Below are 26,522 nucleotides of genomic sequence, written 5' to 3'. Positions count from 1 at the left end.
CAGAGAGCATGAAAAACATGCCCTTCACCCCACGCTCACTGCCGTCTCAGCACAGGCAAAATATCGTCTAAAATCGGAACCGCCCTTCAAGTCCCCTAGGTCGCAACTCGGATTCAGCTGCGCCTGCCCCCCCACCCCCGACCTTCTTTTTCTCCTTTATTGTGCCCTTTCCGTCAATCGGACTTGCCTCGGGTGCCTTGATTGGCCCTTCTCCGCAAAGACTGCGAAATCGAGGTTGTTCGTGGATATTCCGTTTCCTGAGGCACTATGCAGACTGCCGTCATGGTCAAGCTAGTAGGCTATTCGTCTTCCATATGCACTGGCTCACACATCTGAATGAGACACCCATCGTAGGGATTTCTTCCGGTTGGTCTATGTGAGCCGATTTTCTAACCCCCCGAGAAAGAATTACAGCAGCCAAGTTAGTCCGATCACTGGACTAAGTTGACGAACCCAACCCAGCCCAGCGTCATCGTTCACTATGCCTGGCTTTTTTGGCCGGCCACAAGAACAACGTTGCGATAGACGCATTGTTATGGACATCATCGAACTCGAAAAGTTGGGTTTGATAGAAGGTGTCCTAGTGCGGTTTTCCGCAAAGCAGCTGTTCGAGATGCGCATTTACAAAGACGAGCGCAGTGACATGGATACGTAGTCATCTGTCGGAATTCCCCATTTACAAGTGAACCGTCCCAAACGCCGGTCAATGCACTCTCGTGTATCGGAATAAGCTCGTTCAAGTGCCAGCAATGTAACTCAAATCTCCACTGGGGTACCGTAGCCCGAGTCTCTTTTTCGGGTGGTCTCGTCACCTCCACCCTCGGTTTTCGCTCCATCAGTCAACGGGCTCGGCGGTTCTGTCACCTGTTCTTCCGCCTCGGCCGCCCCCTTCGCCGCTGCCGTCTCCGCAACCTCGGTAGTAGCATCCACATCGGAGCCGGAACCGGACTCCGAATCGCTTGAGGAGTCGGGGAAATTTTCCTTGTTTGGCTTGCTCCTCATCTTTTTCTTCTCAACGTTGCGTTTCTCCTTGCTCTCCTGCTTCCTACGCACCTTGTCAGCTTCCCTCTCCTCCGCCGACTCTTCCGACTTTTCCCCCTCATCCTCTCTCTTCTTCTTCTCCTCTTCCTCCTTCTTCTCAGCTTCGGCCTGCCGCTTCTCCTCAGCGGCTTTTAATTCCTTCTCCTTCTTCTCCTTGCGCGTCTCCACAACCCATTCTGCAGCGCCTGCAACCGCGTTCTCGGCACTACGCTTGTGCTTCATTAGGAACCCCTGAATCTCAGCTGGACTAAACTCGTGGGCAGGGATCTTTGTTGCGAAATCCCTCGATAGTTTGTCGACCTTGAACTTGATCTCAGCTGTACGCATGGCCTGTTGCTCGGCCAAAGCCTTCTCGTCTTCGGAGTCTTTGAGGCTCTGCATCTGCTGGGCGGCTTCGTTCTCGTCACCTTCGAGGGGAGCAAAGATGGCTCTGAATATGGACCCGATGATCTCCTCGTCGGCAAGTGTGAACCTTACCACAAGATCCACGCGACCAGGTCGAATGAGAGCCTTGTCGAGCTTCTCCACGTGATTTGTCGTCATGATCAGTACACGGCCCTCTTGACTTGCCACGCCATCCAATATGTTTAGCAAACCAGAGAGTGACAGCCTGCTCGAATTCGTTGTCGTTGTGGCGTTGCCCGGGGTGGTCTGTCCAGGTACCATGTCGCTAGACCCCTCCTTGGCATCGGAGTTTTCAGCCGTCGAGTCCTCCCTCGTGTGGGTAAGACCAGCAGTGTCAATGTCCTCGAGAAGAACTACACATCGGCGTGGCAACTCTGCAAAGAGTGTGGCAAGATTTTCCTCGTTGGCAGAGATGGAGTTCAGACTGACTATATAGATTCTCATCTTGAAGAATCCCGCCAGAGCAAGCGACAAAGACGACTTGCCGGTTCCAGGGGGGCCGGTCAATAGGTAACCGCGCCGCCAAGGGATTCCACGGTTCGAATACCACTTCCGGGTTGCGGGTGAGAGGTAATCGGCGACATCTTCCACGAGCTCTTGCTTCGTCTTTTCATTGAGAATAACAGTGGAAAAGGGTCGAGATGTGCGCGCCATGCACCGCTGCCATGAGGGCTCCGTCGTGCCGGCACGTGTACTACCGCGGTAGATCATTGTTTTTTGAGAATCCTTCTTGAGGTACTCGGTTCGAGCCTCCTGGAGCAACTCCTTGAGAATCCAGGGGTTACGGCCAAAGCAGGAAACACTGATTTCTTCGCGCTCGCTCACGACCAGGTAAGAGGCTTGTTGCTGGTTCTGGCTACGCTTGAAGAGTAGCAGGTGACCGCGGTACCAAAAGGTATGGCTACCAAAGCTGGGTGTGTAAGCCAGGGGCTTCTTCTTCGGGCCCGGCTCGCTTGACGCTTCCCCAGAATCGTTGTCCTCCTCGTCATCATCATCCCAGCGCCAAAGGAACCAGGACCGCGAGTTCAGGTTTGTGTTGACGACGAACCGCCGAGAGTTCTTGGCAAAGCGTTGGGCAGCGACCCAAGACATGAGAATGTTCTATCCGAGTTCAGCTTTCTTGGTCATGAAGTATGTCACCCATCACGACCGAATCTTTGACCCATACTTACGTAGATTTCATCGTCGGTGCGGACCTCGACTGTGGACATGAGATAGGTATCAATCTTCTCCCAAAGGTAATCGCTGAAGTAGCGCCATGCGAATGTTGCTCCACCGCAGAGGATAACCAGGGGTATGTAGACGTTGAGATCGATGCCTAGATACTTTTGGAAGGCGGTCGAGAAGACGCTGAACCCGGGGAAAAAGAAGTCCAGCAGTGCCATTTGAGGGGGCGCCTGAGCCGCGATGGACTCGGATGTATTCAAGGGGTCCGCGCAGGAGGCGGGTTGCGGGAAAGTTTCCATGATGTCTATGGGGTTTGAGGAATTGTTTTTGAGGGCCGGCTCTTGGAAATGAATGATTGTGGTGCTTCGAACGGCTTGTGTGTTTGGAGGCCAGTTAAGAGTTGTAAGTGATGTGGGACGGAGGGAGGGTTTGGAGAGAAAAGGGTGGGTGACACAGAGTGAAGAGACCCGTGAATATGGTCAGGCTGCCTTGAGGTATATATCTCGCAGAGAAGGCAGCCATCCCGCCTTACATTCTGTATTCGTGACCGGAACCAGCCAGTCATGAAGAGACATCTCCATGAAGGCGAGCATTTGCCTCTGTGGTTCCTACGGGCCAATCACATTGCCTAGACGATGAGGCCGCCAGGCACGATCCATCCACTTGAGTCACTCCGGAAGGGCTAGGGGCGGTGGGCCGCAGCGAGAGGACGCAACAGACATCTTTTGAAGATATTCTGTGAGGGCAAGAAGAAGCTAAGCAGCCGCAGCGAGCTGGCCGGTGCCTTCGCCAGGTTATGCTTCACAACTGCGTGTCCGAAGAGACTAGCTATCCGCAGGTGGAACAAATGGACCATGTTTGGATTAGTCGAAGGAGTAAGAAGAGGAGCTGCACCTTGTCTGACTGCAAGACCCAGGAAAGTATGAAAAGGATGACTGCATATCATCATGTGGGATGAATGGCATCTGACGTATCGGCAAAAGAATACTCGCGAAACCAACGAATGAGAAGACCCGACACCCGGTAAAGCCATTAGAGGCTGAGTCCTTTTGTGGTTCCTGATTCCTTCCTAACTACTCTATCAGAGGCTGAGTCCATTCAAGTCCAAGGTCATACTCTCCACTCTGGGGTTGACGGTGCGATGGTTGCCTGGAGATGGTGCGCCAGATGGAGCGCCCAAGTTGTGGCTGAGGACTCTGCGCTTAGCCACGCCATGCGCCAACGTTCTGTGCAGCGGGCTCTCCGAATGACGCATATCCACCTGTTCTTCCATTGGCTCGAGCTGTGTCCTACGACGTTAATGTACGGCCACTTCACGCGGCACCAGGCTTGGATGCAATGGTCTCAAGCAGCAATCCATCATCATATTAGCAACTATACGAACACATTCTTCGCTCACAGACTATCATAATCTCGTTACTGCAATTACATATTGTAAGTTGTTTGGCCGTACCCGACCTCTCCTTGAAGGTTCTGTTCTTCCCTCCTGTGTTCTGGGTACGTGAAGGGGGGTCAAAGTTATAGGTGTATCTCTCTTCGTACGCCGAGACCCAACAATCCGTCAAAAGAGCAGACCGCCTGAAACGCAACTAGCCATTTTTCACTCATTCGAAGCAAAGTTTCGAAATGTTGCAATCTGGAACATTTCAATCACCAAGGCGTGTATTTGTGAGCGCCGCCGCCGCCGCCGCCGCCGCCGCCGTTCAGAACGATGAAGGGAGCTTCGCCACCTGGGGCTGGCGGGTGTGCGGACGCTGGCGGGAAAGGAGGGTGAGGATGTGAGTGGAATTGCGGTTCTGTGCCATAATCTTCGTAACCGCTCTCAACATCGTCGTCGTCGTCGTCGTCTTCGTAGCCATGGTAGTCGTGAAATGTGTGCTGAGGCGGCATGAAGGGTGGAGGCGGCGGCCCCGGTGGATGTGGGTGTTGCGGGAAGAGAGGTGGCGGGTGCATGGCGGGAGACGGTCCGAAGCGAGGCGGGGCTCTGGACCGGTGCTCCCTCCGAAGACGGCCAGACGAGCGACTACTTGTCCTGGACGCTATTTCGGAAATGCTGTCGTCGAATCTTGGGGTGACCCACGCGTAATGGGTGTAAGAGCAATCGCTGTAGACTGAAGCATCGTCCTGGTACAAGCCCCAAGTCTCGTCAATCTCGTGGACCTTGGTTCTTCGCAACGATAGAGGCTTCCCGAGCGGAGCGCCGGTGGTCCATTTCATGAAGGATACGGCCCAGTGATCACTCTTAATGTTGGAGTGGGAGACCTGGGAAGATCTCGACTTTTTGGAACTCCCCGAGCGCAAGGATGAGGCCGAGGATGATCTCGAGGATGGCCGAGAGCTTCCCGACGAGCTCGAAGCCGATGAGTGGGGCATGGCTGCCTGCACAGGATATGCCGAGCTTTGGGAATCTTCGTCCCAGCACCAACTTTTACTTTTGGGGGCAAGACCAAGAGCAAGAGAAGGAGCAGAGTCACACGTAGAAGCGAGAGCGGGAACGGGAGCGGGAGCGGGAGCAAGAGCAGCAGAGAGAAACCTCTGCAAGAGAGGGATGGGACGAAGGTGCGCCGGCAGGTAGTGACGCGAGAAGACAAGGCACCGGAGGCACCGTATGGGCAAAACCCTTACTAAGACGGGCTGAGTTTGCTGAACACCGAGCAAGAGACGAAGCAAGCAACAAGCAGCGGAACCCCGGGAAGAGCCCTCTCAAATACTCGTTGCATTCTTACTGCAGATAGAGGGGACGAGCGTGGCCGTGAGCAAATCCACTGCTGGTCGATGCTGCTCGCCTCATCTTGGTGCATGGCTCCGACGGGGGCAACGGCCCACATGTGTTGAAGTGCGTGATGCAAGTGCAAAAGCAAGGGGACTCGAGGTAATTTGTGCCTCGTCATATCACGGCGACGAGAGATGTATTCGAGATCGAACCAGTGATATACCCAAGACTCGAGGGACTACGCTGCTGTGTGTGTCCCATGCGGGGTACAACACCCTCCCGTGAAAAGGCAGCCATTTCGCCCTACTTCCACGGCAGCCCTGCACATGTTTGACCAGTAAAGCTGTTTCGACAGAAGCTTTTGAGACAACTTAAAGTGCACACGAGTTACCTACCATGTGGAATGGCAGAATATCTGGGCAACACCGATCAAGATCTCATGAAGCGGCTACCCACGCCCAAGTCGCACGAGTGTTGACCCCTAGTTAGTTGTCCAAGTATGAGGCTGAAGGCATCGCACACACACACACACACACACACACACACACACACACACATATATATATACATATTAGAGGGGCCAGGACAAGATGACATTACACCCACTGCCATTGTGCTGCTTTGTACGCCCTCGGAAAATCAGGGGAAACGGACATAAGGTAGTATACAATGCGTATCGAAGGTATATGGGCAGCGGAATCGCAGCCTGCGGCTGTTGCGACCTTCCAGCCTCCAATCTCCAGACTCAACTACCGGTAGACTACAGAGCAGAGCATTCGGAGTGAACATGAGGCTGCGAGCGCATGAGCGGTAGCCGGCAAAAACCATTCGTCACTGGCGTTCGGTGAGCCAGACGCGATGCATCTAGACGTGCAGCTGTAGGTTGGCCGAAAAGGGGGGATCACTAGACGAAAACAGGGCTGCGCCAGCGTCGACGGCAGCCAGTCGCAGCACACATCCTGCCTGCGAAAGTGCACCTAGACAGCTGCGTACGAGCTCCGACAGCCATACGAAAAAGACCATAAGCAACATGCGCTGACGAGCCTTGGTTCGGACTTCCGCCCCAGCAAAGCCACCGCAAGTTTACCGATGTTGGCTTCCGGGCGAATGAGACCACGGCGATGTTGGTCTCCGAGGTGCCATGGTCAGATTTGAGCAAAACAGCACCAGGTCATTCACCTGTCTGAACCGCCTGCTTGCTAGCAGGCGGATGCAAGCAAGACGTGAGACGGGGTAACACGAACGTTTGGCATCGCGCATTCAGTTAGATGGGTGATGAATGGGGAGGCTTGAGACGAATTAAAGCATGAGATGCGCTACACCGTGCCTGAAGGTGAAGAGTTAGAAGTGAAATAGATGTACTATTACATGGTAGTGCTGCTGGCGACGGTAACGGGGCACACCTGTGATGAGATGGGATTCTTGCCGCGAGAGGTGTCTGTGTGTTTACTGAATCTCAACAGTACACGCATAGCATTTGCATGCAGGCAGACACTTTGTTAGTACAACGACGGCTAAGTATGGGATACCCAATGATGTTCGGTGGATCCCACCGACTGGAGTACATAGTAGGTACGGATACACTGGAGTCCAACTCGTTCGAGGACCCGACTGGTTGAATCCTGCTTGCTGGTAACTAAGCAGACCTTATGTACATGGCGATGCGATTTGAGAAGCAGGGTTCATTTCCTAGCGAGCCAGTGAGGGACAGTAACCTTAAAGTAGCCCAGGTACGTGACGGCGGATCTTTTATCGCGGGCATTGTCGGGTGTTAGCAACCGGGCTGCCTCAGGTTGAGTCGCCGTTCGGCGGATCTGCTTCCACTTTCTCAAGCGGACTGCAGTGAGCAGTCCCGGTCCACGTCCCGTCACCACCTGTTTTTCTGGACCATCTGCACTCACGTGCTGTGACCGGGTACAGTGCACCGCATCTGTCTCCGGGCCCCACCAGCTTCTGAGTTTCGGTCCATCTCTTGGAGAGTCGTAGGATTTGCCTGAGATGCGGTCTTGGCCGACTGCGCAGTGAGCAGCGCGCAGGGGCCTACCTGGGCTCTGTCACAGTGCTCGTGCCGAAGGAAGCGACACTATGCCAGTACGGGCACTAGCGCCATGGTCTGCCCCAGCACCCAAAACCGAGATCTGCGGTCGTCCCTGCTCCCATTCGCGTTATTGCTTGGACATTATCGTCTTTTGGCCAGACACACAACACACGCAGCACTTGAAGCAGCCCACACTGCTTGCCAAACGTCTGAAACCTTCCGTTGTGACAGCGTCATTCCGAGCAAGTCTTCTTCATCCCTCCCTGCAGCCCTCTCTCCTCCACCGATTCGGGTGTCATGAGCTACCTCGGAGCCTTCCTTTGTCAGCACTGGTCGGGCTGTGGCTGTTTCTCAGCGGAACGAAACAAGAGTCGCCCAAGATCGGAGATTAATAGGCTCAGCAATCATAGCATGTCTTGTGTGTGTAGATCGACTCACGCCGACACGGGGATCTCCCGTCTAATTTATGCTCTTCTAGATGTCACAACATGTTGATCTGGATTCATCTGGATGGTGTACTTGACTTGGGCGACCATTCGTAGAGAAAAGGCACCTTGTACGGCATCCACGCGGGCAACCAGCTAGCTCTATGAACTACAGATACCGTCACTATCTAAGGTAGTGTGAGGTACAGATAAGCAGAACAAGAAAAAAGAGAGAGTTCGTACCTTCTTGTTTCTCGCCCGTCCTCTCCGTCCAAATGGGCCCACTTATTTTAGCGTTTGTGGACCCCAGACGCCAATGCTGCACTGTTGCCGGCGCCTGCACTTCCAGGGAGCATCGGCGGGGCTTTCTGGCTCCCGCTGCATCGTCTTCTGTAGCGCGTTCCGTAGGCAAGCTGTCGTTATTTTGAGATTCTTTGTCTTGATGAACATCACTTCACCGACGAGGCACGGGCATCGCCTTCCAGGATCAGCCAGTCTGCCGCTGTTCTTGGTCTTCTATTGGTCTTGGTCTTGCACCCGACGCGAGCCAGGGAAACATTGACTACCTGCCTTCTGGACGCAGTAGGTACCGAGTGTTCTATTCATACCTACCTACCTAGCTGGGGACAGGTATCGCTCGGCAATAGGTACTTGCTTCGCCCGCTGCTGACGGCGCATCGCTCGTGTATCTTTTCCCCGTTCTCTCCGGGTGGCTAGACTTCTTTCTACTCAGGCTTCCTAGTCATCCCCCAGTCCTCGGCCTCGTCCAGGGCTCCTTGCACAAATGCACCCAGAGACGGCACGGCTCCACTTCTTCCCAAGTGCATCCATCCATGGATCACCCCCCTTCCCTTCCCTCACGCAGCGCGCTCCTTGGTTCTCTCGCCGTCTCTCTCACACCCCTGGTCGTTTCTAGCAGAAAAGTCTCCAGCGGACTCGCTCCTTGTCGCTGTTCTTACTTCTGAATACGGCCCCTGGATATCCTGCCTCCGCCGCCCGGTACACAGAAAAAAAGGGCCCCTCCCCTGAGCCCACCAATCATGCGCCTGGACGCTTCGTGTCGGACCCCAAACCCAAACTGTTCCTGAATCGTCCAACCTTGTCTAGTAGTGCCCTCCCGCACCCGGACTTCCTCCCTCTCTCTCTCTCCCTCCCATCGCCCTGTCCTTTGTCTTCGCCTCTCTCTCCGACTGTGTCCTGTCCTGTCCTGCGCTACTGCCCGGTCTGTCTGACTATCCTTCCTTCCTCCTCCCAAGACCATACTACTCTCCTTCTCGTACTGCACATCCACCAACGACCTTTTTCTTCAATCTAAGTCGCCCACACCCCGACGCTTCAATCCTCGAATTGTCCACCTCTTCTCAGCGACGACTGGTTCGGAGCGGTATTATCGAGGAATCACGGGTTGAGGTTGGGTTTGGACTTGGGCCTCTGGGGTCAGCGGCCGACGCCCATGTTGTGAAATTGGTGCTACCACGTCTTAACCGCCGCAGCTCGTCGTCGATTTGAATCCTGACCATCGCACAACATCACAATGGATCCTTTTCATGACAAAGCGGGCAACGAGAGGAGGGCTTCCCTGAGGATGTCGGCGAGGCAATCAACCACCGTCGACGGCGACGAAGATGAATACGACCTGGCTGCCGCCATGGGCTTATCTGACGGTTTTCGCCCAGCCGATCTTTCTGCGTCCCATCCACCCATTCCCTCGATCACAAACCCTTCGACTGGCTCGGCGGTTGTGTCACGAGACTCTGCCGCTACCCATCGAGCCCTACCTTCTGCCCGACCCTCGAGTATCGCGAAACCTCCACGCTCTCACGACCCCCTCGCCCTTCGTCATGATGGTTCCACCGGCCAAATGAACGGCACCGCACTTTCACGCGTATCCAGCGCTTCCACCGATTCGCCCATAATGCGCTCCGAGAGTCCCTACGACGGCCCCTCTGGCCCCTCGCACCCGTATCAGATGTACCCCCAGCGAACAAACAGTGTGGCGACGTCATCCACCGCCCGTATGTCAGAACGGTCGTACGCTGGCCCCCGTGGCCCGACCCATCCGTACACTCTCTACACACAGAACACGGTGCCGGTGGATTCCGGTGAAGGTGACAATATTCCCGTGGGGTTCGGACGCTCTGATAACTATCAGCGACGTATGGGACCCGAAGGGGAGGAAATTGCCGACTTGATCGGTCCCTTGGGGCATACCGAAGAGCTCCCTCCATACACCAGGTATCCAGAGCAGGCATACGCGAGAAAACAGCCCGGCGATCTGCCCCAGGCTCAATCGCAACATCATCAGCAGCACCAAGATCAACCTCACCAGCAGCTCTCGCCACAACCATCGGGCCAGCAACCACAACCGCAACCGCAACCACAATCACAACCACAAAACACGGTAACGGTCATGGCTGCCACTGTCCCCCCTGCAGTGATTCCCGGCGCTGGTGGTCTCGGACTCGCAACAAGAAACCCCGAGTTTGAGTCTCGTGAAGACCTTCGTTTGCCGTCGCGCATGTCATCTAGGACTTTGACTTCAGACACTGCAAGCCAACACGAAATCAATACTGCTGCAGAGGCTTACGCCGAGAAGGCCACCGATCACAAGTGGCAGAAGAGGGCCAAGAAAAGAATGTTTGGCGTCATCCCGTACTGGGCGATCTGCTTGTTGGCAGTTGGGTTGGTGCTGATGTAAGTGGGATTCGACCTTCATGTGAACCTATCGACTAACTTTGTTTCGCAGGGGCATTATTCTAGGTGCAGTCATTGGCACTTTCTTTGCCAAACACAAGAAACCGCCAGGCCGTCATCAAGATGACGAGCCCGTCCCCCTCGTCATCCCAACCGCCACGGTTGACATAAAACCATTGGCAACTCTTCCACCTGACCTGCCTTCAATGGAGATCGGTACATTTGGCCTGCCCCCGTTGATCGCTAGTCAGGCACCGAGCACATGCTTCAACGATACGACACAATCGCAGGCCTGGACCTGTAACATCCCTTTCACTAGTTACGTCATGGGCGTTTCTCGAATTGCCAACGAACTACCCATATCTGATTACACCTTAAAACTTACTACGTTCAATGACAGCGACCACACCGACGAAAAACTCAATATGTTCGCTTGGGGCACTCAACCGCCTCTCATTATCGACCCGCTGAAGATGCGGCTGGTCAACGACACTTCTGAACCTGGTAGGGGTGCCGCCTGGTTTGCTCAAATGACATACAATAAAACCGTCGTCGTACCTGAGGACAGATTTCCCGGGGTCAGCACAGCTAGGCCAAGTGCGAAAAGGCGGTGGAATGGCCCTCCTCCTGGGTCCGGAGACTTTAGCAGGAAGGGTGTTAGGGGAGCACAGGCCGGTGATCGACCCTGGATCTGCACTTGGCCTGGTACTCTCCTCGAAGTTTTCGTCTATCCATCACAAAATAACAGCTATCAACGGAAGCCAACGTCGACGACAAAGCCCTTAGCAGCTGCCACAATTCCACCCAGCTCAACACCTTTCTTGGTGCGCCACGGATTGGCGACGAGCACCTTCTCCACCGCGGTTCCTACCGACAAGCCACGACGAGCTCCGCCTCCGCCATACCCGCAGGTCATCAAGTTCGAAGAGCGTCGCGTGTCCCTCGACGAGACCAAGAATGCCTTTTGCCGACAGGTTGAGGTTTGTGACGACGGAGAGAACACGGTTCCCGTTTTGAACGAAGAAGGCCAGCCCGTAGAGGTGATGATCATGGAGAACAGGCAGACAGTCGCTATCGCCGATTCGAAACGTTGGATCCACGAAGACAGCCTTTTGATATCACGGGATCGGCCGACGAGGACAAGCCAGCTGAGTGATTGCGGCTGCATTTGGTGGTTCACATAACACCCAGCGTCTGTCACGATGTGCCATGACAAAACATTATTGCACGGCTTAATGTACTACACCATCTTTTATTGGCCCATAGGCCTTGTTGTTAAATTTGCGTTTTTTAAGGCGTTTGATATCTACCTGGACGAGCATCGTGGGCTTCGTTCATCCGGCGCAGTAGGCTGGCGATTGTGTATATATATGTGTGTATTTGGCGGAATACTTAGGAATGGGCCCGCAAGGCCCCAACAGCCCTTCCGAGGCAAAAGAAGATATCGGAGCAAATTTTCAGTCTCAGGCTGGCTTAGCACTGTTGAAAGACTTGATGCCGCAGGTTTGGTTTGCCTTGCACGGTCAACCATATTGTTAGTACTAGTTGAAATTATTTATGAAAAGAATACAGACGCTGGGCAAATGAGATTTCCGTCATTTGGCAATTTAAACATGCAAATCCTCCTGAGCAGCCCACCTGAGCACGCTTCTACACTATATAATCTACTAGCCTTTGAGATCGGTTGCTAAATCGTCCAGGAAGCTATCAGCGAGTTTCTGGGCTCTCCTCGCCTCGACGTCTTTACGCCGTTGCTCTATTTCCTTCCGTCTTGCCTCCTTTTTCTCCTCACGATCTTTCCTCGCTGTCTCTGTCCTCTGTCGCTCTGCTTCAAGACTCTCAAATTCCTTAGACCTCGTCTCCTCATCCTTGCTGAACTTGTAGAACCCCGTACCCTTGGTTCGGATTTCGCTATCGGCATCGTAGTGCCTCAAGTCGGGGGGTGTGGCGCTCCTGTCACGTTTGCGTGCCAACTCCTCCATCTTCTCGGGGTCTTCCGGGTTGAATGCCATGGTTTGAATAGCGTCACCATGTAGAAGTTTCGCGGGTGCCGCAGGCCGAGCAGACATGCGCTCGAGCTCCTCAGCACCGAGAAGGCCGCGGCGGCGTTGTCGCTCCAGACGTTCTATCTCGACTTTGGTGCCCCGCCGCAAACGCCCAAATTCGTCCTCATACTCGACAATTCCCTGGTTGGCGTTTTCTCTACCACCATCGTCGCGGTTGTCGTCGTCGTCATCGGAGTCGGAACTCAGAGCGTCTTCATCGTCGTCCTTTCTCCCTCTTGCCTCGGCTTCTGCCCATTTTCGGTCAAAGTCGACCAGGGGCGCAGCTTCGTTTTCCTTTGGCACATAATCACCGCGTTTCATGGCGGTGTACAGGCGCGCCTTCTCTTCCATCTTGCGCCGGGTGCGGGCCAGCTCTGAGGATTCTTCGTCGGTACCCAGAGGATCCCTCAGCTTTAGCTTCGCGGAATCCGCCTTGGAGGACGAGCCCGCCTTTCCGGGGCTGTCGTTCTGCCGCCTCGATTTTGCGCCAGTGAAGATGTTGTCTTTGGTCCGCGACGGGCGAGGTCTTGCCACCGTAGGAGCGTTGGCGAATGGGCCAGATATGATAGAGGACAGCTGGGCAGTGAAATCCATGGAACTGCTCAAAGCCATATTATTCTTGCGCTTTTTAGGCGGTGGTTGCCCATAGAGGTTTGGGTCTTGGGGCATGATGATTTGCCGCCGGCAGGAAGCCAGATCTGAGGCAGTTGCAAATCGGCAAGTTGGGAGCTATTGGGTGCGATTCTCTGTTCCCGTCGAGGACAAACGATGAAGTGCGGCGGTAAGTTTGTTGGGGGGGGGGGGTTTCGGGCCGGGGGTTGTCGTGTAGAGTCCACAGGCGCTTCTACTCTGGGCACCTTCAGCGTGGTGTGGCGCTTGGAGTGGCCCACACGCAGGCACCGAAGGTACCTAGGTACCTTGAGGTTCTTGCTGGGCTAACATACCACCTACCACTGCTACCTACCCTACTTAAGGTACCAATCTAAGGTAAAGACATCAGTATAAGGTAGTTGCTAGACATCCGGGTAAGTTTCCACCTATGGTCAATACCATACACGACGGGGGGGGGGGGGGGGGGGGGGGGGGGGGACAAGCCAAAGCGAAGTCAATGAATTCACGTCAATAGAGAATGGATATAATCGTTGCTTCGTGCATATATCCAGTCGTATTCGACATGGTAATTATGCGCTTGTAAACGCTAACTCCTGTAAAAGCTGTCAATTGAGCCCTAATGCATTCCGAAAACCGAACGGCCTCCTCCATTTACTTGTTGGTCAGCCCGCGACTGGAGGACGACGACAACGATGATGACGACGCCTGCCCGCCAAGCCTCTGGGTACTATGCAGACTTCATGCGCTGATTCACATCTGTCAGGCCATCGGCCGTCTCTGGGGCATGTCGAGCAGCTGTGGGAGGTCTGAGTTGACCATTTCTTGACTCCTGCCAGGGGCGACTCCAGCAGATTCGGTAGACCCAGACAACGAAGTCAAATCCAATCAACAGGACGATGGGAACCACAAAAAACAGGCCCAGCACAATCTATCGTCTCGTCTCGTCAGTTTGAAGTTTGCCTGGTTGGTTTGACACGACGGGGATGTTCAATGTGAGACTTACGAAAGCGCCTGATATGTACCTGACCAGAGAAGGGTAATCCGGGGCCAGAAGCGAGTAAGTCATCATTGTGTCGCACCACGAGGCTTGCTGCGAGCGAGATCCCATTCCCATCGGGTGGAAATCAAGCAGCCAACGTCTTTTTGCAACAGGGGCGAAAGAAAGTGGTGGGGTTTCGGTGATATGACTTAGGTTGGTAGGTGCAAGTGGTAATAGTAATAAGTACCTAGATGCGTGTGCGGCGGGTGACGAACGAAGGCAAGCAGACGAGGGAAGTGAGTATGTAGGAACGCATGTACGGCGGATAACAAACTTCAGGGCGAACGACAATTATTTGAGCAGCTGATGAGTTGACCATCGGGCCTGGCAAGTTCAACGTTTCTCCAGAGAATGAGGTGAGTGCCGCGTGAGGTGGAAGGAAGTTGATGGTGGAATATGAGATGTCACGTCAGACCCAAGGGAGAGGAGAACGCGCTTGCGTGAGCATGGGTTAGCCGGCGCCTCCGTGATGAAGTATAGCCCAGGTGGCTACCTAGGCACCTTAGTGACCGACCAGCAGCAACTGCTACACTGGAGGCATGGATAAGTGCGTTCCTCTTTCCCCAGGTTGGTAAGTGCCTTCAGCGCGCATCCGTTGTAGGTACACCATCCTCAGGGGGTGGGTGTGTGACCGCCTTCCGTTTGCGATACCCCACTACCTACGAACCCCCCCTCCATGGACATCGTACTGTACCACGAATTGCATCGCAATTTTCTGCCTGACGCTTTTTCCCTCTTCTTTTTCTTCGCTCTCTCTATACTTATTTCCTTCCTGTGACACCCGGTTCAAAAGACCCAAACCCCACGTCCTTCGCGAATCGTATAAGCCAAATTCGAAGAGACTTGCGACATCGAAACATTCTCCCACAAGCACCTGACAAATTCCCAACCGCGGAGCGAAAACGACAAAATGGGCAAAGTGACGCACAAACCAAAGAGCCAGAAACGCGAAGACTATCGCAATGCGCGCAGCCAAGAAGGCGTACTCGAGTTGCCTAAAAAGAAGTTCTACCGGCAAAGAGCTCATGCGAACCCCTTCTCAGATCATCAATTAGTCTAGTTGAGTCGCACAACGGTCCGCTGCCCATGGACAATGATACTAATTGCATGTTGCATGTCAGCCCAGCTGGTCCGAATGAGATGGACTGGACTCAGTACTATCCCGCATTCACCGTCCAAGAAGACCACCCCTTGGTATCCAAACCCGTGGCAGCGACATCCCTCGACACAGATACTCAGGCCATTTCAACAAACCAAACGAGTCGTATGCGGAAGGATGTCGAGGTTGTTGACATTGGCTGTGGGTTTGGAGGGTTGCTTGTGGCCCTGGCACCCCTCTTGCCAGACACACTGGCTCTTGGTATGTGGATAATGCACGCCTTTAGTTGTTGGTTGACTGACTTGGGCAGGCCTCGAGATTCGGACCTCGGTCACAGAGTACGTACAGGAGCGGATCAGAGCGCTTCGCGCGCAGAACGAGGACACTGGACTCTACCAGAATATCAGCTGCCTCAGGGCCAACAGCATGAAGTTCCTACCCAATTTCTTCCAAAAGGCACAGCTTTCCAAGATCTTCATTTGCTTTCCGGACCCTCACTTCAAAGCCCGGAAACACAAGGCCAGGATCGTTTCGACCACGCTCAACTCAGAGTATGCTTTTGCGCTGCGGCCTGGCGGCATAGTGTACACCATTACAGACGTCGAGCCCCTGCACCAGTGGATGGTAGAGCACTTCGGCGCCCATCCATCTTTCGAGCGTATACCCGAGGAAGAGCAGGAAGCGGACAAGTGCGTCAAGGTCATGAGGTCAGAAACGGAGGAGGGAAAGAAAGTGGCGCGGAATCAAGGCCAGAAGCATGTTGCCCTCTTCCGCAGAAAGGAAGACCCGGCCTGGTAATTGGTAATGGCGTTAAAAACGAGGATGGGCGACGGATTCTGGGCAGGGCGCAACAGGCACAGCCCTGAATGCCAAACATACTCATTGATACCCAAGAGGAGCGTCATACTAGGTTCCATCTCTGGTTGATACGGATGGTTCATCCGCATTGTACGAGTGATTTCTTTATAAAATACTCACGCGGATTACATATTCATGTTAAGGTACCGGTCGCAAAGCTTCGTTGGGCACGGACCCATTCGGCCACATGCATATTCCATTACAGTGCTACCTAGCGCTCTATTCGTAAGGCGGACAGGCATCTTGCAGCGATGTGCTGGTCAGGGGACAAGCTATGCACGCAGTTGAGGTAACCTGAAAGGTACTTCAACCTTACCTAGGCAGTGCACCGCATCTCGACATCGTCTCCACATGTCGATTTGGACGTCCGCGTACCCCCTAATCGATAACAGGCTCGTTCGTCAACAAACACAGCTCCGGAAGCACCGCAAATATCAACATCGAACGATGTAGCGACGACACGCTGCCTTTCGATACCAATCTGGACTATGGCCCTGCAAGGAAGAGACCTGATCCTTGCCGCCATCACATGCTTCATTGCCTGGGGCTACGCCGTCAGTTGGGCGCCGACGTTGCGATGGATCGGATATGCCCTCTTGGGAGGAGCTCTTCTGACCGTCGCTTCGATTCTAGCAGTCATTTTCCTCACGTCCCGAGGTTCTAGACGAAGCTTCCGTCATCGATCACCTCGTCCGCAGGGGCCCGCCTTCATTGCGCCGAAAGCCTGGTCTCGCGAAGTTGCCGACCTCTATACACGCCATTCCTACTCGAAAGTTTCCCTCGACCCCGATTCGCCCCGAATATCCGAAGCTCTTGACCATCTTCTCGGTCTTATCGTTCGGGACTTTGTCACCTCGTGGTACTCCAACATCAGCAAAAACCCCATTTTTGCAAACCAAGTGGACAAAGCTATCCGCGATGCTCTTATCAACATCAGAGAGAGGCTGTTGGAGCTTGATCTGGTGGACATTGTCACCACTCGTGTTGTCCCGATGCTAACGGCTCACTTCCGCGACTTCTACGATGCCGAACGCTCGGTTCGGGGGAGGAAGCTCAACCGATCCGTGACGGAATCAGAGGAGTTGGACTTGGCAATTGCTTCCAAATACAAGGATGGAAAATTACACCCTGCCGCATCGTTGTCGTTTCCCGATACCAAGCTCGTTCAGCAAGATTATCTTCGAAAAATGGTTTCTGGCATCTTGCCCAAGGTCCTCCCCCCTAATATGCTCGCCAGTCGCGCCGTCTCCACCATAATTCGAGAAATTGTCGCATGCGCTGTGCTGTTTCCCGTGCTTCAGATGTTGGCCGAACCCGATACATGGAATCAAGTTATGGAAAATTATGGTCGATCTATGTTGCAGGACCGGTCAACCGTCCGCAAGCTCAGGGCTGCGCTGGATCAGCATGCTTCGCCAACCCCGAGGGCGGGCAAAGCCGCAATTATACCACGACTTTCGCCCACCGACAGTGAACGAAAGTTTGAAAAGTTCATCCGCGCCATAAGAAAAGTAAACAATCTTTCGGAGGCGAGGCGCCTGAGAAGCGAGGTGGCTAGTCAACTAAAACGAGATTCGTTAGAAGACAACCAGGACCAGGTGTATCTCCGCCGGCTGGAAATGGGTAAGAGGCTGTTGGACCAGCGCGTTCAAGTGCTCGCGGCGGGAGGAGACAGACGCAACGCAGCCGCCTTACCTCCTCGCCCCGCAGGCAATACCAAGGCGGTGTCAAAACTTGAGCATGCCTCTTTGGTGGAGCTGCTCCGAGATGCATCAGGGTTGTCTTACTTCATGGAGTTTATGGATCGTCATCGCATGATGCCTCTCGTTCAGTTCTGGCTGGTGGTTGATGGCTTCCGCAACCCGTTGGAGGATGAAGGTCAGGACGACGAGCAGCTCCCATTGAATCTGTCCATGTGGACCGATTCTGATCGCCTAGACCTGGCGCAAATCGACCATGCGTACTTGGCTAAGGCTGAATTGAAGGTGTCGCAGTCCACTCGGGACGAAGTTCGGGCTTTTCTGAACGCCGGCAAGTCGGCTACTGCAGAGCAGTACTACAAAGCCCGGCGAGCCATCTTGAGAGCGCAAACAGCGGTCTTGGAGAGGATGCAAGCACAATTTTTTCAATCTTTCAAGAAGTCTGACCTCTTTTACAAGTGCTTGGCAGCCGAAGAAGCATCTGCAGCTATCACTGCTGTCCCTCCAGTTGAGCCGTCCTCGTCGGTGGCCCATCCGCCTATACACCGAAGTTCCCAATCATACCAGTCCAAGCCGAATGCGATTGCAAGACTTGCACCGAGATTAACACGTCCGACGACGAAGCGAGCCGGATCTGCGTCGGATCTGAGGATCTCCAACGTTAACGGCGGCGGTCTCGACCCGGCAACGGCACAGCGACGCTCTCTAGACGACGACTCACCAACCCCGTTGTTTGACGATGAAGACTTTGAGCATGACAACATGATGGACTCGGTGCAGAGTCTGGACCAGGAAGCCAGCAATCCTATTCCCGATACCACTGTGGTTCAAGCCATGGAAGAAGCTCTAAATAACATCATGGAAGATAACCGACCTCAAACAGCCGAAGAATTCCGGGCGTCATTATTTGGGGCTGAAGATGCAGGCTCAAGCCTCTTCTCTGGCGATAATGATTCCCATCGAGGATCACTCGACGTGCCGAGGCCGGCACAGTCGTCCAAGGAAGCCGAGAGACCGAGTTTGTCATCTTTGGGCCTCGTAAGCGCCGCATCTCGAATAGGAGTTTTCGTTGACGATGATCTTTTCGGAGATGAGGACAAGTATCTTTCTGACGAGCAGGATGACGATGGCGGAGGTAAACAGATGGATGTGGAGGACGAAGTTCACGAAGCCGCGCCCGGAGACCTGGGCCTGGCGGAAGCTATCACAGCGCTGTCTAACGACATTGATCGCCTTGTAGCGCAAGATGCCATCGTCGAATCTCTTACGAAGAAGGCCGAACTCACGAACAACACAGCCGAATTACGTATTCTAAGGAAGTCCAAAGCAAGTCTGCAGCGCGAAATTCGGCGTAAAGAGTTGCAGAGACAGCAGTACGTAGTACAGGAAAGCGACAACAGCCTCTACGGCCGCTCCACGATCAAGATCAAAGCCATTCAGGTGGGGCGTGAAGACGACGGCAGGGAGTTCGCTCTCTATGTAATCGAGGTACAGCGGGATGCTGGAGAGAAGATGCCGGCAGCGACATGGATCATCACTCGGCGGTATAGCGAGTTCCATGAACTACACCAAAAGCTTCGGTCGAGGTATCCATCCGTTCGCAACCTCGATTTTCCCAGACGACGAATGGTCATGAAGTTTCAGAGCGAGTTTCTGCGCAAAAGACGGGCTGCGTTGGAGCAGTATCTTCGCGAACTCTTGATGCTACCGGAAGTTTGCCGGAGCCGTGATCTACGAGCGTTCTTGTCTCAAAGCGTGATTGCTCAGGGTCAAGATCTAGTGGACCGCGAGGACAAGAAAGACATGATAACGCGATTATACGACTCAGTTACGGACGGTGTGGAGGATATCCTTGGCAATATTCCAGTCCTGGATCAACTTTCGCTAGCCGGCCAGAACCTGATTGCAGCAGCGACCAACCAGTTGAACGCAATGCCCCTACCAGTCAACGAAGATGGCGTCAATGCGGCCGAGGCCGAGGCCGAGTTGAATGCTTTCGAGAACAAGGAGCTGGAATCTTTTATCAAGCCTATTTGCGACATTTTCCTGGAGGTATTCGAGCTCAATCGAGGCAACAACTGGTTACGCGGTCGGGCAGTCGTTGTGGTCCTCCAGCAACTACTCGGGGGTACCATAGAACGCAAAGTACGTGACAACGTCAAAATGCTGGTTCAAGAGGACGCGATTCTTAAGTATATTGCCCTGCTCCAAGACAGCATGTGGCCCGGTGGACAAATGAATAAGAATAAGCTGCCAAGGACAGCAGCAGAAAAGAAGCAGACACGCACAGAAGCCAGCCTGATGCTAGCAACACTTGTACCAGACCTGGCAGGCAGTGTGGTCGGTAGAGTCAATGCCCAAGCAGCCAGCCGACGTGTTTTTGCAACCTTTAATAATTCAAGACTCAAGTAAGTAGCTGTTCTGACAACTTTTGGTTGCAATGGGCTAACTACATGTCAGCGCTCACTTAGCTTTTACTTTCATGGACGAGTTTGTGGAGATTTTGTTTGGCTGATGTGGGCGTGTGAGCCATTTTCTTTACCTTCTCGGGGACCGGAACAGGGAGGTACTCTTTTCCTCGTCTTAATTGGGGGCAATGGGCATATAGAATGGCGTCTTTGGCGCCCTAAACTTATGAGCTGGCAGGTATTGGGGGCGGTGCATCTCGCTGCATAGAAGCGGGTGTTAAGGGTCAACTTGATACAGGGCGACTCGCTAATGGCAGGCGGGCGAGATGGACCAAGGGGCATGGCAATGTGCGATGCTGGGTGGCGATCGGCCGAGTATCAAGATAAGGGAGAAGACCAGTAAGAAGAACGCTTTGTGACTGGGCGAGTAATGATAGTAACAAAACAACATCCCAAACCCGTGAGAAAACCCGATGTATACATAACGACGCCAGTCAACCACGGATTGACTGAACGGCGGTCAGAATAAAGTCAATTAGGTATGCTTCTCCACGAGGCTGCAACGAGGGCAGAACAAGGGATGATCGATCCCCTGTGAAAGATCCCGGTCTACTAGGTGACAAGGGAAAAGCTTGCGAGTTTCGCAATTGGCTCAACGACGGCCCCAAGATCCCAAAAGATGCTTGAAACAGTCGGGTGGGCATCGCAAACATTCTTGGTCAGTCTTTTGTCACTCAGGAGAAGCTGAAAATGGACCTTTTTGACTCTTTGAGAGTAGTACTGACTAAAATACCCAGCAACCTGCTACCCACATCAATGCGACATGACAACCCGAGATCCGAGAGAGCGTCGTATCATCTTCTTTCGAAAGTCCGATCGTGGAGGTGACGATTCCTTTGCAAAGCGACTTAGCACCTTGAACCTCCGGTTTGTAAGGTGCTTCAAAGGTCAGATGAACAGCATCAAGAAGGTTGATGATGACCAGACTTGGGGATCGGTGAAACCACAGGGGTACTTCGAATGCATATCCGGCGGGCTCTGGGTAAGAAGCAGAAAGGCCAACGCCATTGCTGCTTAGACATGGTCAATACAAGTACCCTGCAGTTTGCAAGGCTTATCGAATTAGCAGGATCTCACAGCCCGCAACCGTCTCCTCATTACATCGATAGCAATCGTTGACAGACGTTATCAGGTCTCTTCCCTGAATTCGTATCCGGTGTCTGAGCGGGCTTCTTTATCGATCCCGACCTCAAGATGACAGTTACTTGAGAAGTCGACAGGTATCGCTGGTCAGCTTATTTTGACGAGTTACTTGTTATACCATTTGCAACAATAATTCTTTTGTTCGGCTGGATGCTTGGGCGAAATTGACTGTCGACTGTTAGGACCCCCCCCCCCCCCAAACCACCTTCCCGTCCCCTCGCCCTTGAGAACTTAAGGCAGGTGCTCACTTGGTGAGGTGGAACGATGAACCAGTGGACGGACGACCTGGGGAGTCTAGGTAGCTCTTGTATGGAAGGTAAGGTAGGGAAGGTCCCTCATAGGCCAGGACATGCTTGACAGTGCCAGGGTATATCAGCTTGTCATTGGCTGTCTACGAGAAGGCCCCGCTGTGAAGCCCCAGAGCCGGGCAGCCTGCATGCTGTAGCTCCTGCTCCTCCTCCTTTCTCCTCGGTTGTGCAGACCACTGCAGCACTCCAGGAGCTCCTCCCCTCTTCAGCCCGAGCATGGCATGCATGCTTGACGCTCTTCGGTCGCTCCACTGTCCCAATTTTTTTTTTTTTCCCCTTCTCTCTTCCTTTCCTTGTTGTCTACTCTCTCCTGTTCCTCCTCCTCCTCTTCGCATCCATAGCAAGGACCTCAGGACCTCAGGTCGCAAGGTCAGGCAGCTAAGGTACCTACCTATCTAGGTACCTATGAATTAGCTACAAATGCACACTTGATTGAATCTTCTTCCCCTAGTGCTTCAAGCCCTTACCTACCCGGGAACTCGATTACAGCACGAGATACCGTAGGTGAGCCAGCTGCGGCACTGCGGGCACCAGGAACCGCCAAGTACATTACATTAGCTTACCTCCTTCTCCTCCAACAGCTCCTACCCCGTCCTTCACCTCACCTCATCTCCTCTTGACACCTACAACCGGCACCTTTCCCCCAAGGCGCACACACTACTGGGTACTCTGCTCACAGAGGTGCCCGACAACACTCCCTCTTCCGACCAATCGCTGCTCGACCGACCGGTGTAACGTCGATACTAGAACCCTTCATAACTTCTCCCCTCCCAGCCCAGCCCATCGTCTCGCTCCTGCATTTCCCTTCCGTCTTCCCCGTTTAGTCGGCATTCGGAAACTGGCACGAATACGTCCGCGCTATTCCTTCCTGTCCTTCAATCGCCTTTTTGCCTATAGGTCGACCTGGAACATCACAAGTCGTTAATTCTCCACGTCATTGCCGCTTCTTGGACTCGGCCGTATCGTTGACACGCCTGTGGCAACTGCTACTGCGAATCTCGCTTGGCTGCTCTTCTACACGCGACAGACTAGACAAGGCATTTCCATCAAAATGACCGAAGTGTCGTCTACCAGGTTGTACCTGGGGAATCTCCCGCGAACTGGTTAGTTCAACTTCGCCCAAATGCGTCTCGATGCATCGCGCTGTGGTAGCAAATCGCTAACCTATGCGCCTCTGGCCCCGCCAGCTACCAAAGCCGACGTCGAAGCACACTTCGCCACCCATGGCACCGGCGAAATAACTGAAATCAAGCTCATGAACGGCTTCGGCTTCATTGAATACAAAGATGCCATGGATGCCCGTGATGTAGTCCCAGGTAAGTGTCTCAACGCTGACGCAGTCTGGTCCCGTCACTTTCTTCATCGCTAATTCCTTGTCTGCCCAGCTTTCCGTATGTTCTCGCGCGTCGATACACTGCAATCTGCTTCTTCCGGTCCGGTCCGCTAACCATAGCATCGCATCAAAAGATGGATCCGACTTTATGGGCGAACGCTTGACAGTGCAATTTGCCCGTGGAACCCGGCATCGGGAGGGCGGTAATGGCGGCGGCTTTAACAACGAGCGCGCTCCCCCAAGGCCTCGCCGTACTCCCCATCGGATGCAGATCACGGGACTTCCCACCGATACCAGTTGGCAGGTCTGTTGAAATCTCTCCCCATTCTCTCAAGCCGGACACCTGGACTTTCCCCCTCTCCCCCTTTGCTGGCGCGAGGCGCGTTGGTCGACCCTTTCACCGCGAGATGGACTTCCCGGCACGTTCTGCGGTTTTTGGCACACAGATACCTCCCCTCCTGCCGTCCTCATACCAGCGCGGACCATGCGGCTCGGATGGAACTCGCATTGCCGTGTCAGGACTGGTTCTATGTCGGCTTGGCCCTATCAGAACAAGGAAGGAAACCCTTGGGATGGCCGCCTCGACGATGGCTTTATTCCCACCGCTGACTGGACGCTGTCTGGTCGTTGAACTCCGGACTTCCAACCCTCTTCGGCCCATGCCACAGCTCCTGGACACCAACTTACATGGACTCTGGATATAGGATCTCAAAGATTTTGCCCGTCAATCGAGTCTCGATGTCGTCTATTCTGAGACCGGCCGCGACGGCAATGGTCGAGGGTGAGTCAATTGCTACCTTTCCCGCGGTCTTGGCAAATACTAACTGAACTCTACAGATTCGTTGAATTTGAGACCGCAGCCGACCTGAGAACTGCGGTCGAGAAGCTTGACGGCCGAGAATTCAAAGGAAATCGTGTCACCTGTGTTGCCGACGTGGGTTACCAATCTGCAAATGAAAATGCGCTGTCTGACTGAGCTGACGCACTTCATCAGACCCAACCCGATATGCCTCCTCGCGACATCCGCGGCGCGCGCTCACGTTCTCCTGGCGGACGTCGCCCTTACCCGCCTCCGATGGACGACTACGATAGGCGTGGCCCTCCACGAGGTTACAGTCCGCGCAGAGATGGATATCGTGACGGCTATCGTGAGCGCAGCCCTCGTCGAGAGTACTATGATGATCGCGCTCGATACCGATCCCCTCCTCGCCGCCCTATGGATGATTACCCTCCACCGCGAGGCCGCTATGACGACCCCTACCGTCGAGACTATCCTCCGCCACCCGATCCCTATGCCAATGGTAGACCCTATGACCGTCCTCCGAGAGACTTCCCTCCTCGAGATGGGGCGTACCCTCGTGATGGGTACCCTCGCGAGTATGACCGTGGTGGCCGTTACTGGTAACTCATCTCCTGCTCAAACACTTGCCTCAAAGGGGCTGTCCTTGACTCTGAATAGATCCTGGAGGCGCCCAAAATGTTACAGTACAGATACCGCATCCTCGCTTCTAGTTCGCATTGGACCATAAGGAAGGAAACGATGTGATTTGAATGGCGGTTGTTCTTGGGCCTGAAAAGTTGTTCTAAGTCTCCAAGCTTTCCAATCATGTAGGATGCGGGGATTTGGGGCAACAGAAAATGAAGTGTTGCGTCGCGGAAATCGAGATGGGAGTACCCAGAAGGAAATGTATATTGTACGATTACACGCATGGATATCCGACCAAAAAGAATGAATCCTTGCCTGCACCCCGTCACACCCTTCCACTTCGCTTATGCGATGATGAGTTGGGCCTAGTACTGTGCCCAGTAAACATCGAAGAGGACCATGGCGTTCGCATCGACAATGTGCATTTAATTGACAGCCAAATTCCCTGCCTACAAGTACCTGCCGTAGCAATTGAACCTTCCACCTTTGCTGGCTTAAACCGGAACGCCCCAACATACCCTCCATTATCGGATGTTCAGATGACACACTTTCGAAGCCTTCTTGCCGTCCCATCAAAACACGCTCCAAGCGCAGAAACATGCATGCGCGTCTTCACCGTAGAGTAAGATTACGCCGTCTTCTTCCACTGGGTGTATACACCAATCAAACTGCTTATGGTGCCAGCGAGACCAACAATGCCATCGTCAAAATTGGCCCACGCCAAGGCGGAGGTGGGGACGGTCAAGTCGCAGAGGTCGGAAAGGAGCTGGAGGCGGCTACCAGCGCGTTCACTATAGTTTGATTAGCTTGAGCCGGCTTGCCAACGCGAAGAGGGCGCGAATTTTCACGTCCCAGAGACGGTTCTGAGGGGGGTTCATCTTGGGGGTACTTACATGGCTATTCTCTTTGCCTCAACAACACCTTCACCTTCCTTCTTATCGACCTTGGCCTCCCGCTGCTGAAGACGGTAAAGGGTATAGGATTGAGCAATGACACTGCAGATCAGACCAATGGCCCAGCAGCGATAGGCCTCCTTTTGAAGCTTCTTGGCACCCTCCCATTTCCTAATCCCAGCCGCGTCCAAAACGGTGGCGGCATCGAAGGTCAGATAGCCAGCATAGCCAAGCTGGCGACCGACAGCGGCGTAGCGGAGGACAGGGTCCATAGTTTTGGCATCGGAAGCAACGGCGGCAGCTTTGAAGTGCTCGACGTTTTTGCCTACGCGCATGATTTTGCGGGTGAGGCCAAATTGCTTCTTGATGGCATCCCAAGGAGCGATCTCAGTTTTGGAGCCATTGGTGCGAAACAAGTACCAGGCGTAGAAACGGGCGAAGTACTGGAGAGTGCGGAGGAGCTTGTCGCGACCGACAGTCGTGGCGACGAACTTTAGGTAGTGTGCGACGGAAGGATGGTAGATGACGGCGTCGGCAACCATTTTGGAGGCGGAAGGCAGAGTATCAAATCAGAAATTCGGGACAGGCGGTGACTTCGGAGGATGCGGCCAAATGCGGAGTGGATTTGATGGAGTTCGGTGGGCTTCGAATGGAGGCAACTGTTTAAGTCACGAAAATTGTTGTTGGCGATGGGAAATGTCGAGGTTCTGGCCGAAGCACGGGGGATGGGCACGGATAGTAAACTGGGCAGATCGACTGGCTACTGGTGCAGCTGCCACATGCCGAGGTCCGCCAGCGAAACCGAGACATCAGCGAAGACTCCCAGCACAACGCGGCCGAGACGGGGTTTTGCCGCGGGCTACTGTATGAAGCACGTAAGGGCACCATGTCCATGACCTTGAGCACGCTCAGGCGGGGGGGCACGTGAGCGCAAAATAGGGGCTTATCTAAGCTCGTTGGCTCGGCACCTGCGGCCCTGCGGGCGCTGCGCGGTGGACCAGTGAGTGTGGTCTTGGTCAGTTGTGGGGTTAAAGCTGGGGGAGTTGGGATAAACCCAAAGAGGCCGGCAGATGAGGAATCGCTTGCGCCTCAGGCGTCAACAAGTCAAAGGTTTA

At 53.9% G+C, this 26,522-nt stretch overlaps 9 protein-coding genes across 9 annotated transcripts; 4 read left to right on the top strand and 5 right to left on the bottom strand.

The window, feature by feature from the left end:
- Window positions 1-756: 756 nt before the first annotated feature.
- On the bottom strand, window positions 757-2,912 carry bcsl1b-2 (putative mitochondrial chaperone BCS1-B; the record flags this gene model as incomplete). Its single annotated transcript, XM_037329730.1, has 2 exons — window positions 757-2,547; window positions 2,619-2,912. 2 exons carry the CDS (start codon window positions 2,910-2,912, stop codon window positions 757-759), a joined length of 2,085 nt encoding a protein of 694 aa, XP_037171505.1.
- Window positions 2,913-4,263: 1,351 nt separating this feature from the next.
- On the bottom strand, window positions 4,264-4,830 carry CGCA056_v014487 (uncharacterized protein; the record flags this gene model as incomplete). Its single annotated transcript, XM_037329729.1, has 1 exon — window positions 4,264-4,830. One exon carries the CDS (start codon window positions 4,828-4,830, stop codon window positions 4,264-4,266), a length of 567 nt encoding a protein of 188 aa, XP_037171502.1.
- Window positions 4,831-9,323: 4,493 nt separating this feature from the next.
- On the top strand, window positions 9,324-11,667 carry CGCA056_v014486 (uncharacterized protein; the record flags this gene model as incomplete). The annotated part of the gene is made up of 2 exons (XM_037329728.1): window positions 9,324-10,483; window positions 10,536-11,667. 2 exons carry the CDS (start codon window positions 9,324-9,326, stop codon window positions 11,665-11,667), a joined length of 2,292 nt encoding a protein of 763 aa, XP_037171501.1.
- A 483-nt stretch (window positions 11,668-12,150) lies between these two features.
- Window positions 12,151-13,197, bottom strand: CGCA056_v014485 (Coiled-coil domain-containing protein 174; the record flags this gene model as incomplete). The annotated part of the gene is made up of 1 exon (XM_037329727.1): window positions 12,151-13,197. One exon carries the CDS (start codon window positions 13,195-13,197, stop codon window positions 12,151-12,153), a length of 1,047 nt encoding a protein of 348 aa, XP_037171504.1.
- Window positions 13,198-13,791: 594 nt separating this feature from the next.
- CGCA056_v014484 (uncharacterized protein) lies at window positions 13,792-14,209 on the bottom strand (the record flags this gene model as incomplete). The annotated part of the gene is made up of 3 exons (XM_037329726.1): window positions 13,792-13,845; window positions 13,895-14,068; window positions 14,144-14,209. The coding sequence occupies 3 exons, from the start codon at window positions 14,207-14,209 to the stop codon at window positions 13,792-13,794; spliced, it is 294 nt and encodes a 97-aa protein (XP_037171503.1).
- An 880-nt stretch (window positions 14,210-15,089) lies between these two features.
- On the top strand, window positions 15,090-16,076 carry TRM8 (tRNA (guanine-N(7)-)-methyltransferase; the record flags this gene model as incomplete). Its single annotated transcript, XM_037329725.1, has 3 exons — window positions 15,090-15,238; window positions 15,301-15,539; window positions 15,589-16,076. 3 exons carry the CDS (start codon window positions 15,090-15,092, stop codon window positions 16,074-16,076), a joined length of 876 nt encoding a protein of 291 aa, XP_037171498.1.
- Window positions 16,077-16,624: 548 nt separating this feature from the next.
- Window positions 16,625-20,351, top strand: snx12 (Sorting nexin-12; the record flags this gene model as incomplete). Its single annotated transcript, XM_037329724.1, has 2 exons — window positions 16,625-20,244; window positions 20,297-20,351. 2 exons carry the CDS (start codon window positions 16,625-16,627, stop codon window positions 20,349-20,351), a joined length of 3,675 nt encoding a protein of 1,224 aa, XP_037171497.1.
- Window positions 20,352-22,806: 2,455 nt separating this feature from the next.
- Srsf4 (Serine/arginine-rich splicing factor 4) lies at window positions 22,807-24,617 on the top strand (the record flags this gene model as incomplete). The annotated part of the gene is made up of 7 exons (XM_037329723.1): window positions 22,807-22,858; window positions 22,943-23,071; window positions 23,141-23,146; window positions 23,223-23,392; window positions 23,793-23,869; window positions 23,926-24,022; window positions 24,066-24,617. The coding sequence occupies 7 exons, from the start codon at window positions 22,807-22,809 to the stop codon at window positions 24,615-24,617; spliced, it is 1,083 nt and encodes a 360-aa protein (XP_037171500.1).
- A 525-nt stretch (window positions 24,618-25,142) lies between these two features.
- Window positions 25,143-25,949, bottom strand: PEX11A (Peroxisomal membrane protein PMP30A; the record flags this gene model as incomplete). The annotated part of the gene is made up of 2 exons (XM_037329722.1): window positions 25,143-25,305; window positions 25,408-25,949. The coding sequence occupies 2 exons, from the start codon at window positions 25,947-25,949 to the stop codon at window positions 25,143-25,145; spliced, it is 705 nt and encodes a 234-aa protein (XP_037171499.1).
- Between the last annotated feature and the right edge of the window lie 573 nt (window positions 25,950-26,522).

Source organism: Colletotrichum aenigma (assembly GCF_013390185.1).
Source record: "Colletotrichum aenigma strain Cg56 chromosome Unknown KSG_Cg56_contig10, whole genome shotgun sequence".
In the NCBI taxonomy this organism is placed as follows: domain Eukaryota; kingdom Fungi; phylum Ascomycota; class Sordariomycetes; order Glomerellales; family Glomerellaceae; genus Colletotrichum; species Colletotrichum aenigma.
This window is presented reverse-complemented; position numbering and strand designations above follow the sequence as displayed.